At 34.4% G+C, this 21,713-nt stretch overlaps 1 protein-coding gene across 1 annotated transcript in view; it reads left to right on the top strand.

Moving 5' to 3' along the window:
• Positions 1–2,430: 2,430 nt before the first annotated feature.
• Positions 2,431–21,713, top strand: part of LOC109070444 (NT-3 growth factor receptor-like) — a 109,018-nt gene continuing 89,735 nt past the window's right edge. Inside the window, exons 1-2 of the mRNA XM_042727225.1 lie at positions 2,431–3,036; positions 19,526–19,600. Of these exons, the coding sequence (XP_042583159.1) occupies positions 2,789–3,036; positions 19,526–19,600 (323 nt within the window). The 5' untranslated portion in view covers positions 2,431–2,788. The remainder of the gene's footprint in view (positions 3,037–19,525; positions 19,601–21,713) is intronic.

The raw sequence follows: 21,713 nt of genomic DNA, 5'->3' as shown, positions 1-21,713 counted from the left end.
GAAATACAATTATTTAATGGAAAATAAATGAAAGAATCAAGTTATATTTATTTATTTATTGTATAATGAGAACTGGGGCAACATATGCTTAATTGACATTAAAATTGTTTTTTTATGGTACAGATTTTAGATATTTATTTTAATATTATTTATTTGATTGTACTTAGTACCATGTATTTATGAATTGTGATAATATAATATAATATAATATAATATAATATAATATAATATAATATAATATAATATAATATAATATAATATAATATAATATAATATAATATAATATAATACACCCCAATCAACAATAAATCGAGTGCTTGTCACAGCTGCAGAAGCCTGTTCTCCAGAATACAAAAATGTCTTTGTATAGAGGGTATTTCGACTGAGGCTTATTTTTGTACCTAGTTGTTTTTGCATTGATTGCTCTGAATTACTTCTTGGAAGGTAGTGCTTAAAAAATGCAATAATCAGGGCAAGAGGATCACTGATGGTCTTGCTTGTCCTTTTCTGAGATTTCAACAATAAAGAGCAGGCCACAACCAGTGACTCTTCCTGCTGAACAGGTGATTTGCTTTAGTCAAGCTGTGGTTTTCAGTCCAGCATCAGGAGGTGTGGATGGATTCGGTGGTGTAAAAACAAGCCATCAAGGCTTGTGGCATGCTGAATTTAAGGGGACGGTTCACCCAAAAATGAAAATTCTGTCATCATTTACTGCTCTTGAATCATTCCAAACCTGTATGTATGAACACAAAAGAAGATATTCTGAAGAATGTTGGTAACCAAACAGTTGCTGGTCCCCATTGACTTAATATTTTTCCATACGGTGGAAGTTAATGGGGACCAGTAACTATAAAAAGTAAAAAATAAATAAATTCAGATTCTAGGATGTCAACAAGCTGTAACTTGAAATGCAAGACAATACTGACCACACCATTCAGTGAATGAGCTCTCAGCTGTGAAAGCAAATTTTAGTGGGTCAAGTACTGCAATACTCGGAGGGCAACCCAGAATACATTGCCATAACTGTTTATATGACAATGTGCGTGAATGGTAGATTTTACACTAGTTGTATTTCACTGATGTTATTATGCATAAAAAAAAGCCTCTCTGGGGTCTAAAATTTATTAAAATATGCATTTTCCTTAAATTTGTTTGTCTTGTTTGCTGTGTGTTTACATATAGTCTGAGTAAACGAGAAAAAAAAAAAACAAAGTTACAATTAGCCCTGTTCTCCTCTATTTGCTCATAGAAAACAATTAGCTCTCATCTGGCATACATTGACACATGCTTAATAAGATGTGTTGAACATTATGTATTAAACAAATGTATTTTAATTAATTATTTTGATGTACCCTATGACTTCATTATAAGTAATGAGTTTGCAGGCTGCATGAAATTTCAAGATGTCACTAGAGATAATAGCAAGCAGAAGCTATTTATACCTGATCTGACTATTGCAGTGACTTTTGCTGATGTAACTTAATGAAATCAGCTCGATACCGTCGCATGTCAATAAAGACTGTTTTTTTTTTCAATGCAAGATATGACACAAAGCACATTTGCATGTTAAAGGACAACAATTTGGACAGTAATTCAGACTCTTATTTTATAAAAATAATCAAAAAATATGTTCACAGTAATGCACTGTAAGCCTGGGTATTATTATTATTATTATTATAAATACTATTTATTTCTATATGTGTGGTAGTAGTAGTAGTAGTAATAATAATAATAATAATAATAATAATAATGAAATTATTACTGAGTAAACCTTTAGGGATTTGGCTTACTCCTTGCTTAGGAAAAATCGGCAGTTTCTTAATGTCTAAAGTAAGGTAAGTGGTAAGTTTGTCTATTAAAGTCTTTTCTGCAAAATGTAAGAAAAAAAAATTCATGAAACAGCAAAAAATGTAAACATGCAAAATATAGTCTATTGAACACAGCATCCTGACAAAATACCCTTTTCCTCAGAACACACATGAATTTGCAGTTTGCATTTATGAATTAATGAGTTTTGAATTTGAAGTTTGGAACTATGTCAGAGTTTTATTAATTATATACAATTATGATGGTATTTTAATTTTACTTTGAAAGTGTCTGAAACCAATAAAGGCTATATAAGGAAAACAAGCATTTGTGTAATTGAACTTTATGGCAACTTCTTCATGTGATAACTAGCCCCGGCTTTCCCTACTCGACAAATCAATTCCCAGTACAGGATGCATTCTAAAACCATGACACAAAATCACCGACAGAAATCGAATCACTAATGAAACTGGAATAAACGAGAGGCGTGTATGTATGTATATATATATATATATATATATATAATATATATATATATATATATATATATATATTTTTTTTTTTTTTTTTTTTTTTTTTTTCTGCGCAGTGGTCTTACATAAAAGCCTTTACTGGTCGGGAATCTGATTCCTCCTCCTCCTCTTGCAGGTGTCAGTCTTTATTCTGTCCAGTAGGTGGGACTTTATACTCGTCATCCGGAGCATCGCCGCTTTCAGCAGTACTTTCCTCCGGCTTGGACACTGAGAGCATCTCTATGATGGACTGTGGAACGGAAAGTCGAGGGGAGTTGTGGCATTTGCACTTGTTCTTTTGATAAGGCGACCAGATCACGAGCCCAACCTCGTGTGATGTTCCCAGGCGCGCGCACTCTCATGTAGCCAACGCGTTTAGATATTTAACACTCAGATCTTCATCAGCGATCTTCATCGTCCCAATCTTCATCAGCCCTGGAAGACGTCGAGTCGTTTAAGACCCAAAAGTCATGGATGTATGGTTCTGTTCAGCGGTTCCAGTGTTCACCTGGAGGCTTCTTTTTCTTTCAAGCATCTTCCAGGGTTATTGGAGCTCCATGCTCGATTGTCCACTAACATGCAGCTGTTCGCCCATTGAAATCTTTTGCAATAAGTCCGACAGTGGAAATTTCTTTCCTTTACTTGCTCTACAAGATCCGGCGAGCAATGGCAGCAACAATAATGACATTGAAGAGCTCTTCAGGAACATCACGTCCATGTAAGTGGGCTTCTGTGCGTCCCTTTCCTACTGCGCAAAATGTTGATATATATATATAAATATATATTTCGATGCGACTTCCTCATATAGTCAAACTTGGGTTCTACATCAAATGTGCACCGTTATATCAACTTTTATGTTGTAGTATATGCATTTCAAAACTAATTCGATGATTTAGACATTTGCAATCTCAGTAAAGACACCAAACAAGGATACCCCCCCCCCCCCCGTTTTATTTAAGAGCGTTTTAGCATATTATCAAACATCGAGGATATCGATGATGCTAATGCCGTTTTGCTGGTGTCAATTTTATGTCGTGCTTCTGCATTCATTAATGATCAAAAAGAGCAAGAACCTGTTTGCGTTCTCATTGATTTAATCAATTCAACCAAGTTCCCCCCCCCCCCATATTATTGAATGAAACCTTCTTAAGGAAATGCCCATTTTGAAATGACTGCAAGCGAAGACATTGGAATTAGCCTATTGTCCACTCTACCCTTATTGCTCGAAATGGATTGTTTTGTAGGTGCTCATTAATATTCAGGTCTAAACATAAATACGTTTTCGTGACATTTATATTATAGAAGTGTTTGCAGTGATAATGTAACGCTGGTAATGGATGATTTGAATTGAGCAGCTGTGCACCAACAGGTTACAGAGATTTCTTTCATTCAGCACTCTGGACAGCTCCTACAAACTGGGTGATTGAATTTTTTGATTTTTTGATAGTCTTGATCTGTTATAAAACTACATATTCATATAAAATATGAGTGTGATTTACCTGTTTTTCTTGCTGTCAGTCTGTTTCCATCTGTCTGTTTGTCCATTTCATGGCTAGCTGTATACCATGCCATGACACCGTTTTTTTTTTTTTTTTTTTAATGAACACATGATTTATTTAGTTGCTGGCTCAGAAAATGGAGGGTATCCGTCAAAGTTTTATATTTATAGGCAAAGTGTCTGTCCTTCATGTGTGAAATTACGTATTAGAGCTGGTCTGTCTTACTCACTGAAGGTTTTTGAACCAATAAATTGATGTATTTAATGTATATTTTTAAGTTGCCTAATCTGTCTTTGAACCAAAATATTTAAATTTTATCATTGACATTGAGTTAAGTCTGAGACTGAATGGATTTATTTAGTATAATTAACATTTGTAATGCATCTATTGGAAAGTAAGCAGTCATCACTAAATTTAAGATTTCTAATGCATCTTTGATTTTTTTGCTGAGGTTGAGCCTGGGTTTAGGTTTTGTCTGTATTTGTCTGTATTAAGTATTATAATTTATATTCATATATATATGTGTGTGTGTTTGTTTGTGTGTGTGTGTGTGTGTGTGTGTGTGTGTGTAAATGCCTGTGAAAACCCATCTAAAACCATTTCTGTTAAAACACATCCAAAACAATTTAAAAAATCATCCCTAATAAGATAAAGCACATTCTGTGAAAATGTAATCTTGATATCTTTAATATTGATTAAGACCATGTCAAAGATTGAGATCATAGTGAAATTAATGGTTAAAATCAAACTTTGATGCTTGTTATCTCATAATTAGATTTTGAGACTTTAGCCTGGATTTCACAGAGAGGGTCTCCCACACACACACACACACACACACACACACACACACACACACACACACACACACACACACACACACACACACACACACACACACACACACACACAGATTTGTTTTTGTGAAAAGTGGGGACATCCCATAGGCGTAATGGTGTTTATATTGTACAAACTGTATATTCTATTGCCCTACACCAACCTTACACCTAACCCTACCCCTTACAGGAAACTTTGTGCTATTTCAGATTTTCAATACACTCCATTCTGTGTGATTTCTATGCGTTTTGAAAATATTTTGGAATATATATTTGAATATATATAAGTGCAATTAAAGCAAGCATGCATATGAAACGCATTCAAGTTTTATTTCATAAGAGAACACAAGTCTTTTGCAATAACATTTTAAACTTATGACTTACTACGAACACATCATCAAGTTTGTATGAGGCCGTTTTTGTGTTAAGCAGGTCAGGACTGCCATTTGAGAGTTAAGAAGAACATCAGGGTTTGGCTTTTTACTAGGAAGAAGTGTAACTATAATGATACTGACCCTGTCTCTTCCCTCCAGCCCCCAATATCTGTGCATTGCTGAATCCAAATTGTCCTTTAAAGGAAGTTTTTGCTCAAATTTGTTTGTCTCTCTTTTAATGGCTATAATAGGGATTTTTGTTGGGGAAGCTGATTATAGATCAGTGTAAGCAGGCTACTCTGAGTCATCTGCGGGGGCCCCTCTTTTACTGAGGAATATAAATGAAGCACCTTCTGAGGCAACAATCAAAAGACGCATTGATAACCTGTGGGAGCAGAGGAGGTTCAAAAAGGAAGTGCTTGAGATCTGGAAACGAGGCTCGGGTTGAGCTGTTTGAGCTTTTGTAGTTTGTTTCTAAGGTGATTGTATTTAAATTAGCTTATGATGAATCATGGAGACAAACGATAGTCGTGTTCGACATACTGTACTGTAGAGAGAGAAACTGCCAGAGAAGGTAGTCTATACAGCAGCTTTCTTCAAAATTTCATATATAAATAAAATCTTAAATCAACTTGCTATGAATTAAATCAGATCAAAAACCAAGAAGTTTATAAAAATACTTTATTTTATTTTTTTTGTTGTTGGCAATAAGGCATCGTTTTCTGCCAGCAACCCCCCCCACCCCAAAAAAGTAAGTAAATAAATAAATAGAAAAATAAATTAAATCTAATTATCATTATTGTAATGCAAATGTATATATGAATGTGTATTTATCAAGGCAATATGTATTTATACAATATGGTAAAAAAAATAATAAAAACAACAAAAAATATATTACTGTCTTACAGTAATGCGAATCTAATGAGAATCACAGCTGAGAATAATGATAATTACAACAAAAAACCCTCAATTGTAAAACATCCAGACACATTATGGTAATGAGAATTTTGAGGGAAATGTGATCATTTCCAAAAAAAAAAAGGAAAAAAAAATAGAAGAAAAAAATCTTAATGCTCCTAAAAACAGCCTTCATTTGCTTTATGCAAAATGTGATTTATTTTACTTTTTCTTTTAATATTACAGTGAAATGTGACTGTCTAATATATGTGACTGTGCCAATTTTTACTTGAATACTAAAATGGTCATGGCTCCTTGTTTCAAAAATAATAATACATGTACAATAACATGGGCTATTCCATCCATTCATGTTAAATGAATGAAAGTGAATGAATAAGATCCGCTGCCATCATTTGTCATGATTATTGTGCTAGATTATGAGGTTTGAGCTCATTTCTCTGAACATGGACGTTCACTAATTGGGTGATGGGAAAAACTTTAGGAGATGATGACAATGCCTTGGTGGTCTATAGAAACAGTGAGGATTTGTTTTTGAATAGATCTTATAGCTCTCTTAAACTCTGCTTTTTCTATTATAATCAGCAAATGTATACCACAATGTAATGTTATAAAGAGTTGATTTATCCTGCTGTTTCTTTAATTGGAAATGTGCCCATGTCAAGCTCTGTCTGTGTGTTAATGGTGAGGTTTCTAGGTCAAAATGAGCACCATTCTTTATAATTAGAGAGCCTTCCGATGCTAAAGTTCATTTGAAGGAGCTTCAGTGGTTAATGCAGCATAATGCATAATTATGTTGTATGATATAGATATAGAGAGCAGAAAGAAACTAGATCCAGAGCTTGTTCAATTCGAGCCAGTTTATACTGACATAACATTTTATTTGATCTAGTGCCAATTCTTGAGCCAAAACATGCCATAATTTTACTTGTCATTAGTTTTGAAAATTGCAATATTTTTACTTTATAACCCTCCCTGTAATGAAAATCACGTTTCAATATTGTTTAATATCTAGTTCTCAGAATTGTGATTTAAAACAGTTTCCTGTTGTCACAAACATGTGACCAATTCCATCTACTTGCAGTTTGGGGCTTTTCATATCGTTAGCAAAGTGGTTCTGTCTAAGGATGTTGATTTTTCAAAGAACGGGAACATGGTTTGTGAACATCAGCAACACATACCAGCTGTTTGTCATAGTCAAGCTAAAGGCTAATGATAACAATACCATTACGTGTCCGCCTGTGTAATTCAATCTTCCCCTTCATCTCTGAAATCAGTTTCTGGTTCAAACATATTTGGATGAATTAATCCAATACTGGCATTTGCCATTGTGTAGCGTTTACTGTTTCAGTTAACTGATTGAAAATGGATCTGGTAGTCCAAGGTGGGGACTAATTTGCATATTCATGACCCCTTGTATACGAAATACGGTAATATTCAAGGAATTTAAATGGCACAAGCATTAAAATATGTCAATTTGATACTCAAAGATGAGTTTTAAGGGATAAAATTAGTGACTGGAGGGGGACTTTAAAATTAATTAGAGATAAAAATGAATTGCTCTGAACACAAATGTTTTCAAACAGAAACAGTTTTAAATAATTTCCATCATAGTTTCCCTTCTATGTCCTGTTTTGTCCCACATCTCAAGAATGAGTGCAAGATGTGGGTAGAGAATAAAAAAAAAAAACAATTTTCAAATTAAATGAGCAAAATATCTCATTAAAAAGATCACATCATGAAAAAATTATATGGTAGCTGTAGGAAATAAAACGCGAGGCACACATCTCTCACATTAGTGTTTTTTCCCTTGGTGTCTGTTTCTCAAGGCGGTAAAAAACAAATCTACATACAGTATAGTTTAATGGCAGCAGCAGCAGTATGACAGCAGAGCGACGCCACAATGACACTCTTTTCGACGCTGCACAGACTTCGTCTGCCACCACAAGACTCGACTTTCAAGACGGCATTATTCCACCATGAAATATTGAACACTTTGAATCCATGAACAAAATTCCTTTGATCCTCCTTTTCTAGGTCACGTAAAATCCTACATGCCACAAATTCCTTACCAACACAATTATTTTTAGATCCAATTAATTAACATTTTCTCTCTTTGAAAGCCTAATTTGTGCACACTATGCAAGTAACGATTGCAATTTAAGCTAATAGGGTAAAGACCTAGGCTGCGAAGTCCTACCTGCTAAACATGCTTGAACAGATTTCAGCTGCCGTTTGTCAGAACCTCAGACGTATAGGTTCATATAATATCATGAAATGAAATCTGTCAGACATTCAAGCGTGCCTTCTTTCCTTCAAGAATACAAGCTGAGTAGATATGGAGATTAAAATTGAAATATGCCAGGATGATTTTAAATGGAAAATGTAATATCCTATTAAAAGTATCTACGGTTCTTGTCATGTGTGAGATTCTCCAAGGGCTTGGAATATGTGAGAAATAGATGTATGAAAGTGTCTCAGAATCCGATTTGACATATATTACATGAAAAGTCTGCTGTCACTGTCACTGTCACTAGTTTTGATTTTATATTAAATGTCTCCATTATTATAATCCAGCTTCAGGCACCGTACTTACATGACTTGTCTCTGTTATGCGTCTGTATACATACTGACTGTGTTTTAGAACCTGTTCACTGCCAACCTTTAAGGCAGCATCTTAAATATAATAGAACCTTGTAAGTGACTAATTTGAAACTTTACAAAACCAGCAGCTCATACAAATAGCTCTTCTCACACGAAGACTCACAAAATAAAAAAAATATTTTCAGATCAGAACAGTTTTTTAGTATTTGAAAACATTCTCCAAAATATAGAATATATTGTATTTTTTTTCTATTTTGATGATGGATTTCAAAATGTTTTATATTTTATTTTAATTTGCAACCAATTATAGAACTTCCCTGGTTGGCCACATGGTTAGTTAGGCTTGGCACAGTGTTTTTATCATTATTTTACAGTCGACAATGGGGCCATTAATGTTAAAAGCACCCATTTTTGGGCAAAAACCTTTGAAATAAGTCATTTAGCTGTTGATTACAGAAGCTTTGTATGTGTTTCCCCTCGATTCAGCTCAAAAGGATCAGTGTTAGCAGGCATAATGAAAAGAAAAGGATCAAATCTTACAGAAAGCTGCTTTTATGTGTCCCACAGGGACCACAATGGAAACGCAACACTTACAAACCACTATTTCGCAGTTGGGCTGCATGATTTCTCACAATGCATATCCATCCTTACTTTATTTGAACCAGAATGTAGTTAGTTAGCATTTCTTGTAGGTGTGGGGAACTAGAGGAAGTTAGTGTACACTTGTGAGTGAACAAACACTATGTTTGCTGTCCCAGCCAGTGGGCTGCAAATTATGATCAACAGCATGTATGTACCCGGACCCCAGATGGGACGTGCTTTAAACACACTTTATTTTCACACCCGAAAGTTTCCCAGATTTGCATGCTGTATGGCGATTTGGGCTTCTTGCCAGTACAAAAGAGAACAGTGATCCAGTATTTTATTTAAAAGCTTCTCGTACAACAATGAGCTGCTAGAATGCTCATCAGGGGATATGACAGGTATTGCTCAACTCAAGACAAGACATATTGAGGGCACAAAAGAAAGAGCTACATGATATAGTACTAGAAGGCTTGTTGACAGGCGTACCTGCTAAGACCTGCTTTTGCACCATGGAATCAAGCAATCCATCGACAGCAGTATTTTATTTTTTAATGTGGTGGCCAGTGGCCAAAAATCTAAGGGTGACACCCATCCAATAAAGACTGCAGCATCAGTGGAAAGTTTAAAACAAAACAGTATTTGCAAGTAATCTGTCAAATTGATGAAGCCGAAGCTGTTTTTGAATGAACCGTATGAATGAACAATTAAATGACTCACTTATATAGAAATTCGCTTGGGTACTTTAGAAACAATGGTTTTGAAAAAATCTTTATGGAATTGTTTCAATAAATCACTCAGAAATCATAGTCCTTTACTACATACTGTAGTAGGCAAAAATCTGTGTGAAAAAGAGGAGTATGAATTTACAGTATTCATGAAAGTGTAGAAAAAGGTACCTTGATGACCTACTTAATAGTATCCCAATGTGATATCTGACTAATCAGATTAATTTATCATACTTTAAATATCAAAAAATGACATTTTCAAAGTGCAAATCAAAATTAGAGTATATTTTCATTAATAAACAAACTTTTCATTGATAAACATTAGAAAGAAAGAACGTGTTCTACATGATTTGTGTACTCTCAGACAAGAAATTTCTAATGAGATAGAATTTTTGAATTTGAAATGATTGCATAGTAATTATCAAAGAAGTATCTTCAGAGAGTGTGATGTTTTGCCCCTGAATGAATCACTGTTTTGAACAAAATGCTTTATTGAACAACTCAAAGACTTACTCTTTTAGAGAGTCACTTGTCGCCACCTACTGATGTATGAATGTAAACTGTGGGAAGAATCACTAAAAAGTCCACCACTAATGCAGATACTGAACATCTGTGTTTAGAACTAATGTTCAGTTACAGATATGCACTTTTACAATTAGCATGTGCTTTATAATAAGAAACATAGTTATCAGCTTCAAAGCCATACTGTAGTTACTACAATAATAATCCTAATAAAAAATAAAAATAATAATAATAATAAAAAAAAAAAAAAAAAAAAAAAAAAAAAAATAATAATAATAATAAAAAACATCTCTCATGCTTGCACTAATTTATGCTAAATTAGCTGGACACATTTTTACAATTTTGTATTTGTACTAGTGCTGTCAAAAGATTAATCACGATTAATTGCATCCAAAATAAAAGTTTTCATGTACATAATATATGTGTGTGTATCATGTATATTTATTATGTATATGTAAACACACACATGCATGTATATATTTTGGAAAAATATGTTATGTTTATATATTTAATATGGATGTGATTAATCGCGATTAATCGTTTGACAGCACTAATTTGTACATTACAAATTCTAGGCTGTTGGGTCCCTAGGAAATTTTTTGCGTCCTGTGTTGAGGTTTGGATCTGGTAAAACATGAAGCAATATTAGTCATGTAATTCAGTGCAATAAGGTAATGCTCATTTTACATATTACCCCCCCCCCCCAGCACACACACACACACACACACACTTAATCTCCCCTTACAAATACTCAACATAATAGATGAAATATGTTAAGAAAACTTATAAAACTCATTCACCCCTAAACAATAATCCTTTCCGCCCAGTTTGTGACTGTAATCTTGTTACCTAGTGAGGGCACCACAGCAGACAGTCTCACCTGTCTATTCAAAGACAGTGGAAACAGGTTCTGCCTCTCTGTTTCTGTCTCTTCTCTGCTGTGCTCACTGCCACTGTCTCCTGTGTCACACTTTGTGCTTCCCAATGACTTCCTGTCAGCCTCTTCCTCACCTTACTTTCCTCTGCCTCAAAGTAAGCTATAGCCTTCTTCTATACAGTTGTATACAGTACAGATACACTAACGTTCAAAAGGTTTGGTGTCAGTAAGACTTTTTTTTTTTTAAATAAATGAATAATTTGGCAGGATGCATTAAATGGATAGAGAATTTTTTTTCTTTAAAATATTAAGCAGCACAAACCTTTTCAACATTTATAATAATAAGAAATGTTTCTTGAGTAGCAAATCAGCATTAGAATGACTTCTGAAGGATGATGTGACACTGAAGACTGGAATATGTGACAAAATATGTGACCCTGGACAACAAAACCAGTCTTAAGTAGCACGGATATATTTGTAGCAATAGCCAACAATGCAATGTATGGGACAAAATTATGGATTTTTCTTTTATTCCAAAAATCAATAGGATAGTAAGTAAAGATCATGTTCCATGAATATATCGTATATGTTTCCTACCTTAAATATATCAAAACTTAATTTTTGATTAGTAATATGCATCGCTAAGAAATTCATTTGGACAACTTTAAAGGTGATTTCCTCAATATTTCGATTTTTTTTTGCACCTTCAGATTCCAGATTTTCAAATAGTTGTATCATGACCAAATATTGTCCTATCTTAACAAAACATACATCAATGGAAAATTTATTTATTCAGCTTTCAGACAATATATAAATCTAAATTTCACAAAATTGACCCTTAAGACTGGTTTTGTGGTCCAGTGTCATATATATAGAATTCAGCTTTGCCATCACAGGAATTAACTGCATTTTAAAATATTAAATACAAAAAGAATATAATAAATTTTTGCAGTATTACAGATTTTACTGTATTTTTGATTAAAAAATGCAGCCTTGGTGAGCAGACTTATTTTTATAAGCTGTTAACAACATCCAAAAACATAATGGCAGATGTTAAATATATAATGTGAAATATCTTCATTTTAACTGACCATCGCTGTATTTTCTTGATTTATTCCACTCACCACAGAGCAAAATGTGGGCCTGTTTTCCCTGATAAGTGCGGGAAATCAGAATCGCCTGCTATTCTGTGTTAAGGAAGTCATCTCATGCAGGTTTTCCAAACAAGTGCTCGCTGTAGCCTTTGGCATGGCAAGTGACATTGGCGTCCCAACAACACCAGAAAGATATTGGCGTCCGTGTCACTATTGCTGCTCTGTCTAATGCTCTCTGCCTCATGGGACCTAATTATGCTCATTTTCATTTTGGCTGAAGCTCAGGAGTGGATGGAGAGTAGAGTTGTGCAGAATGTAGATACAGCTCAGAAGGGGTTTTGTTGTGCCTATATTTAGACTGCCAATTTTGGCCATGGACCATGAAGCTGCGATGCATTGCACACAGTTAATCTGAGGCACACTGATACATGGCCTAAATGCATGCCTGCCTAGACGTGGTTAGTTTGGGAAAGTAAAGTCGTATGTGCATTATCTTCGATAATATGTCAGCAGCACTTTGGATCAGAAATACTTAACATGGAGGAAATCTCCATTGAGAATGTGTAATTGCTTTTTTTTTTTGCTGGTCAGAGTCAGATGTTCTAGAACACTTTTGGAATAAGAATAGTTCACTACAAAATGAAAGTTTTTGACTCACCTTTATGTCATTCAAAAGCTTTATAACCTTGCTTTTTCTTCCATGGAAAACAAAATGAAATTTTTTTTTTTTTTTTTTTTTACAGTTACAAAAAACAGGGAAGAATTTTAAAAGGATACCATAAGAATATAATAAAAGTAGTCCATATAATGTTGTGTGAGGAACAAACTGGAATTAAGGTCCAGTCAGTGAGTTTGGAATGTCTTAACAGTGAGTAAAGAGTAAACAGTATTCTCTTTTTGGGTGAATTACCTGGATGCATAAACAGTTTAGACTAGTCTTAAAAAGACAGGTCTACATTTTTTAAATTTGGTTACATAAAAACTAAGATTAGATAAATCCAAAATATAAGACTGATTACCCCTTGGTTACCTGCTAGTTGGTCAAATTAGTTCTTAAAGGGGTCATATGATGCAGTTTCAAGTTTTCCTTTCTCTTTGGAGTGTTACAAGCTATTTGTGAATATATAAGATCCCTAAAGTTGGAAAGACTAAAGTCTCAGACTCAAAGAGATATTCTTTATAAGAGTTAAGACTCAACCTACCTAAAACGCCTAGTTTAAACATGCCCCCACATGTCTTCATCACTGTGTTGGAAGATTTGCATAACACCGCCCAAATGTTCACGCAAAAAAGAAGGGATGACTTTTATTCTCGCTGTAGTATTGTTGTTGCCGCCATGTTGTGGAGACGCTGTGCTTTGGTGTGAAAGCGAAACTACATTGTTTGGCCTTTCAAAAGAGGACACAACTAGAAATCAGTGGTTAAGTTGTATTTACAACACTGTTCCAGAACAGTTCAACCCAAATATTCAAGTGTGTGCAGCCCATTTTAGGACTGTTTCCTGATCCTGGGAGAGTAGCCTACAATGCCGGCTGTTTTGCGTTTCAGAACGATGCGCTTTGTAAAAATCGACACATTTCAGAAAGGCGGGGCATAGAATAGCAACAATAATTTACATTATGTGGAAAATAATGTGTTTTTTGAACCTTCAGTCACATAAACACATTGCATTACACCAAATACAAAAAATAATATTCTTTTTAGGAACGCCATATGACCCCTTTAAGACAATGTCTTAACATAGAGGCTAAGTTTATGCAACCGGCCCCTATTTAAAGAAATAGTTCAGCCAAAAATTAAAATCTCATTTATGTTTTCTTTAAAATTGACCATGTCTTTTAAGAAGAGAGCTCAATTTTTTTTCAGGTGTTAAAAATGTATTCTAAATAAATTTCATAAACACACATTTTTCTGATATGAAGATGTCAAGAATGTTGAAAGGCATTGGTGTAGTCAGTGAATAGGAAGACATTTGCATGTTTTGAAAGGTCACTGCTATGTGGTGACAGTTTAATTGCCCTGTGTAGATGTATGTATGTACTAGAGGTGAGACATTATTGTGATTTTACCTCTACTGAACACCAATTGATCAGAAAGCTCAATATTTCAATACTTTTAGAAGTCTAAAGTGAGCAAAGCAGTCGATACACATTTCACTCATTTCCAGTTTTCGATTCTCAGCTGCAGTATCTCATTTAGTCCTGGCTGTCTCACAATGTATCTGCCTAAGCAGTCTTAGGGAAGCTAATTTCAAAAAGTGTATTTTGTTAAGCAAATCATAGTTTTAAGTATTTAAACTATAGGCTTGTTAGGTCGTAAAGTTATGTTTTATAACTAAAATATACTCACCAAAGCTACAGTTTAATCAAAGCCATATTTTTATTTCTTCTCAATTTACTTGAACATGTATATGTAAACTACATGCAACAAATTTATGTAATATACTAAGCCTACATAATATAAGGAGTAAAGTCATTTTAGTGAGTCATCTTTGTGAAGCTGTTCATTTACATGAACTGTCCAAATGAACTGATTCACTAGAATGAAAGCTCCATCAGAGAACACTTGAGTGTTTACTTTGTTCAGTTTCTTCAGTTTGATGCATTGTGGCCCATTTGTGCACATATTACGAACATCACAGGTGTTTATATCCCACCAGTCACAGAGATGTGTACAGAAAAATAATTGGTGGAAACTTTTATATATCCTTTGCCATTTCAACTATAAATCTGACCTATTTATTTTTGTTCATGCAAGTGGTGGTTCATCTTGTCACCAGTACACAGCAGGACAACCATAAAGGGTTATCCACTTTTTGTTTTACCCTGCTACATCACTGTTTTGCATCTGTTGCATCTCTTTTCTGTGAAAGCTCAAAAAGTTTCCTTGCACAATTTCATTTTGTACTTTAACAACCTTTTTAACATTCGCTGCAAATGTTCAGTTCTATTGATGTTTTGACATTAAGACCAAAAAGTAAATTTTGTAATGTGCTCCTTTTTGATACTTCAAATTTTGTGGCTTGTTCTACTATTTTTCCTAGAAAGCTATTTTTTCCCCCTGACAACAATACATTTACAACAATTCCCCTACAGAATTAAACTGAGGAAGAAACTTTGCTTTGTTGACCATCCTGAACCCCATACAGTAGCAAACACCTTGTATGTATCCAAACCACTCTGGCAACATGCTGAAAAAAACAGCCTGGGAGCCTTAGGAAGCACATAGCGTGGCCTGGCAAACCTCTACAAAGCAAGCGCCACTCACATTTTCTTCAGAAAATGTAAGTGCAACTTCTTGTAATTACAGCTGTTCTTCATTTAGAAAAAATATCCTGTATACTCTAACTGCCATGTAACAAATGCTAACAAACCTCAGAAGTGCTGTCTCACATAAGGCCACATATATTTCCAGCATTTAAAATGCAAATCTGCATCCAGGCACTTACGAATGATTCATTGCTTGTGAGCGGTAAAGGTGAGGCATGATGTTTTTATACACTGGAAATGTAAATCCTGGATTGAAACCTGAAATCAGCAACAGATGGAGGCCAGCTGTAATTTCATCGACTAGATCCATTAGAAATTAGGCACGTTGTACACCTGTCACCGAGTAATTACATTTATTCAGATGTTATGTGGGTGTAGAAGGAACGCCGGTGAAGAGTAAACAGTATGTTTACCAACTCTAGCATTCATGGTGAAATGTATTATACCTTTCTACAGATATGGTTGTTTGCTATTATAGTATTTGAAATCATTTCATTGGTTGAATTCATAATTGTGCTCGCCAGCATTCTTTATTCTTGGAATGGTAGTGCAAGATAAGATAGTACTCAAAGCCTGACTCTGAGATGAAAAGGAAGGTGTCGATCAATGCCTGAAGAGTACACCTGAGACGATCTGTTTTATTAAATGCTCTTCCATTAAGCTCTATGTAGTTGTGCTGTAGATCATTTAAACAAAGTCATTAATCATGCCGAGCATGGGTTTTGGGAACAATGGAGAGACTAGAGAGAAGATTATGGAGAAAACAGCCATGAACTTGCACACAGCCTAAGAGAGGCTTTTCATCAGATGCTGAAATGAAATGTATTCAGAGCCTTTGACTGATATTTGAATGATTCACGTGCATGGTTTAGGGTGTGCAGCTATATAAACAGGGTTGCTCCAATACATCTGGATCACAGCAATGACATCCAGACTCTTTTTGTGCATCCTGCAGGCGATATCTGATTATTGAACAAAACATTATTTTCAGTCTTACTGATTCACTATGTATGTCAGTAAACTAAAAGGGATCAATTTCTTTAGCAGTCAAATTTAGTTGGGAACACTGTTGTTAGCACTATTATGAATTATTAATATAATTTATAATTCACAAGGCTATTGGTGCCGACAATTTCACAAATACATAAAAAAAATGTATTAAGAGTATTATTATTATAGATTTCTCTGCATCCAGTAAGCAATGTCTGATTAACAAACAAAACATTAAGTTTAACTGCTTTGTATATTATGCAAATCAATGGCAAATATTAATATTGTTCATAATTTCATTTTTTCTAAATGCATACATACTCTATATAAACAATTAGTTGTTAAAGTATAGTTGTAGATTATTTTGATTAATAAACAAAGTAATCTTTGTTTTGTTTTAATGAGTCTAACTGATTTGTATATTATTTGTAAATCACTCAACTAAAAGAGATTATGATTTTACTATTTTTTATTATAATGATAAAATTACAAATGTATGTATAAAATAACTTAAATTAATTGTTAAATTGTATACATACATACAATAGGTACATGCAAACTTTGTCCATTAATTACCACAATTCTGGATCGCCACATGATGACAAATGTAAAATCTGGGTTCCGAAGCAAAACCACCGATCCTTGACTGGTTGTAGGCATGGTTCAGTGGTGGGCTGATGCTGATCCTCAGTCAAAGCTCTTTGGGGAAATTAGTGACCTGAAGATGCTGTATAAAACCAATGGGCAGTAAAGGAGCAAGGCCTCTGCTGTATTACATTAACTGCAGCACGACTCATTTGTAAAGTGTCACTCTCTCCACTGCTGTAAACAGAAACATTAAATCTACCTGATGTACTGTGCTGGACTGTGTTTCTAGGGGCTGGTGGCATTGCCAGGGTATGTGAGGATCTAGAAGCGTGTTTTCTTCTTTGTGTGGTGTTCTGTCAGCGGCACATCTGTGATTTCTCCTGCTTGGAACACTTCTGTCCAGATTGTGTTTGTTTTAGCTGGCAGATAAGAAGCGTGTGGAATAGGAAATAAAGGCAGTGCCGCAGCATGCCCTGGCAATAGCTGAATTTAAATGCAAACGTGTTTTCAAGCATTCTGACACTGATAATGGTGTTTCAGTGACACGGTGGGGGAGAGCAGGGATAATTGACATAATTAAAATTATTTTCACTTGGATATTTGGATTTATTCAGAAAGGATTTAGCATCAATGTGACTGAACCCAATTGACACCCCTCAACTTTTTTTTTTTTTTTGCATTTAAATGCCTTTTTAAAAAAATCTGTATATATTTTAAGTGTTCATATCTATTGGTGTTTTGACATTAAGGCTGACAAAGAAAAACCCCAGGATTTTAAAATCTCATGTAAACACGTTTTTTTCTTGCATGGCTGGGATTTTATAATGTGCTCAATTATGTTTATCAGCGTATTTTGTGCATGTAAGCACATTTATTATTGCTAATACTTAGGGTAAGTTGTTTGAACAAACCTCTACCATAAGTATTAAACTTTTGCACATAATTCATCCTGCACCGTTTGTGCTACGGAAATGAATGATACGTCAAATCGTGTGGTTTGTTCAGGAGAGGTGTTTTATTACTTTTCCAAGAAATCGGGCTGCAAGTTTTCCTGGTGGAGGGAAAAAAATCCTACAGACTGTCACTGAAGGAGGAACTTTTTTCTTTTCACTTGGATTTTTGGATTTATTCAGAAAATGCATAACCTAAAGCATTAAAAATTTGCTTCCAAAAATTTTTCTAAAAATGTATCTGTCATTAATCGATTAAATCATACACCATTAATTTAAAAATACTCAAAGGACCAAGTTATATTTATAAAACAAATGCTGTCTAATTGTAATGGAAATTTAAATATCTCTATAATGTGAATTACTATATTTATAAAATACTGTACACTACTGTTGAATGCTTGGGGTCAGTAAAATGCTCACCAAGGCTGCATTTATTTGATAAAAAAATACAGTAAAAACAGTAATATTGGGAAATATTATTACAATTAAAAATGTCATTTTTTTTATTTTAATATATTTTAAAATGTAATTTATTCCTGTGATTCAGTGTTGAAATTTCAGCATCATTACTCCAATTTTCAGTGTCACATGATCCTTCAGAAATCATTCTAATATGCTGATTGGCTGCACAAAAAACATTTATTTTTTTATTATTATTAAAAAACATTTATTCAGTGTTGAAAATGGTTGTGCTGCTTAATAATAATAAATGCTAAAAAAAAAAAAAAAAAAAAAAAAAAAAATCAGGATTTGATGAATAAATCCAAAAGAACAGATTTTTTTTTTTTGTGACAATATAAGAATCTTTTGTGTCATATTTGATCACTTAATTAAATTAATTGAACAAAAGTATAAATATATATTTTTTAATTTTAACTTTAATGATCCCACACTGCAAATTATTTTGAGATGAGAGGTTTAAATGAAGCTTGCACATCATATGGCTATAATGAATGCACTGTGTGTTATATTACAGTCCATACATTCACTGAGTGCTACAGTGATCCCTACTCTCCCATGTACAAGTTGACTTATGTCTCTGGTTGTTCTACACAGCATATATGAAATTATCTTTGTACTCCCCACATGTTCTAAGCATTTGACCTTACAGTCTAGGGAGAACCAAATTGTTTTGCTAATTATTTCCTGGTGTGGTTTGTACGTAATCGCACCCTTAGGCCATCTGCCTAACCAACACACCAATGCCTCTGAGATGAATGTTTCACAAGCACTCGCTGAACTATGATACATTTTTCAAAACTCCAAGGACCTTCCATTGGGTTCCTTCTCCAGCCATCAAGCGGAAAAACACATATCCCTGCTTGAATAAATTGGTGGTAATGTTGCTGTTTTTAATATTTTCTCTCTTTCTTTTGTAGACACATAGAGAACTGGACAGAACTGCAGATTCTTAAGGATGTCGACATGGAATTGTACACAGGACTCCAGAGACTGTGAGTATTAAAAGAACCGATCCTATACTGGTGATTATATGTGTTTTACACTAAAGCCTGGTGCACACTGAGCGATTTACAGTATGCTGTCGAACACTTCCTTTAATCTCAGGGTAAAGCATTACTGACATTTGCTCAAGGGATTGCTTGTGTTTGTGTGATATAATTTCAGTTTTGTTTGTCAACGAGGATGTCAAAATGTGAGATGATTGATTGCACATTCAGTGCTGTCAATCGTGACTAAAGTCCTGAGATCTATATCACACTGTCTGACAGCTGATTTCACACAGTGGCATTTACCCAAAAGAGATTTCACTGGGGTTATATCATACAATATGACAAGTAACAATTGCAAAAAGTAATGGTAAAATCACAAAGTGTGCAGTGGGTTAATACATTTATATTGTGATAATATAAATTTTGTTAGCTTTATTAAAAAGCTTTATTATCTTTAATATGATAAAGAAATAATTTTTAACATTATAAATTCTTTACTTACCTATTTACTCTCATTTTTAATTAATTTAATGCTTTCTTGCGTAATAAAACTATGCATTTCCTTAAAAAAATTAATAAATATCTTACTGACCCCAAAACATATAGTTAAAAAAACATGTTAAAAAATCTTCTTTGTCCCTTTACTAAGAACTTGTTACTCATATTAGAATAATTTAAACTTTTTGTAACATTTTTATAACAATGATTCACTGTGCCAAATGCTGCCATTACCAATCATTTTAGAGAGCAATTTAATTTCTCCAAAAATTCTCAGAGGGGGGTTATGTACCAATATCAAACTGGTAATTGTTTGAGAATTGTCATTTCCAATGCAAGTGAATCTGTTCTTCATTTCAGAAAATATAATCAGTTTTAACATCAGTGAAACATAGTTAAAAGATTTCACGTAAATTATACATATAAAGGCATAAAGATGTAAAGGTCTATGGGAGGAAACAGACTAGACCATCTGCTGTAGATCTAGACCTCCCACAGAGTTTCATCACTCCTGCTTATGAGCTTCCCTTCACCTCTGTCAAGCCCTCCCATCTTCCTCACCCCGTCCTCTCTTCATCGTATCCTCAAGACAGAGTTTCCCCCTCCACTCCCCTTGATCCCTCAGTAAGGAAGCCAAGTGGACTATTCCCAGCTTCCCATTTGCATTTTTCTCATTAACATTGCTCTTCTGCTGATGGTGGCCTCTCCTGGTCCATCCCACGCCTGGAAACAGCTCTGACCTCCAGGTCTCAAAATTTCCCTCTGAGGTTTCACTAAAGGTCATCAGCTTCCGCATGTGTTGAGCTCTGCGCTTCACATCTTTTTTTAAGCACAAACACTGTAGATAGCAATGTTACATAACCAAACGCATGAATGCAGGAATGCAATGCAATGTCTGTGGAGGTTTGGTGTGGAATAGTTTAGTTGAGTCATACAATATCTCAGCCCACCTGTGGGGTTTTGGTGGGTAAGCTGGTAGTTTTGTGAACTGATATTATGTCTGTCTGTCTGTCTGTCTGTCTGTCTGTCTGTCTGTCTGTCTATCTATCTATCTATCTATCTATCTATCTATCTATCTATCTATCTATCTATCTATCTATCTTCTGTTCATCCATCCATCCATCCATCCATCTGTATATCTGTCCATCCATCTATTCAACCGACTTTGTATCTGCCATTTGTCAGTCTTTTCATCTGTCTGTCTGTCTATCTATTTATCCATCTATCCATACATTCACATACAGTATCTATCAACCTGTCCATCCATCTAAACCAAGTCTTAAAGGAATAGTTCACCTGAAGATCAAAATTCTGTCACCATTTACTTGTTTCAAACCTACTGTATATGACCTCAGTTCTTCTGTAGAGTACAAAAGTGTATTTATTTTGTTGTTTGGAAATATTTTTTGTACCCAAAATATCTCTTTTGTGTTCCACGGTAGAAAGACGTCATGCTGTTTTGGAAGGACATGAGTGTAAGTAAATGATGACAGTATTTTATTTTTGGCTAAACTATCCTTTTAAACTTGTATAGATCTTGAAACACTCAAAGCAAACAATGACCTAACAACATTTAAATCACCTGGTTTTTTTGAGCATTTTTAAAAATTCAGCCGAA

This window comes from Cyprinus carpio, chromosome B7, assembly GCF_018340385.1.
Source record: "Cyprinus carpio isolate SPL01 chromosome B7, ASM1834038v1, whole genome shotgun sequence".
NCBI lineage: Eukaryota > Metazoa > Chordata > Actinopteri > Cypriniformes > Cyprinidae > Cyprinus > Cyprinus carpio.
The sequence above is the reverse complement of the archived record's forward strand: the minus strand, read 5'-3'. Positions and strand labels throughout refer to the sequence as shown.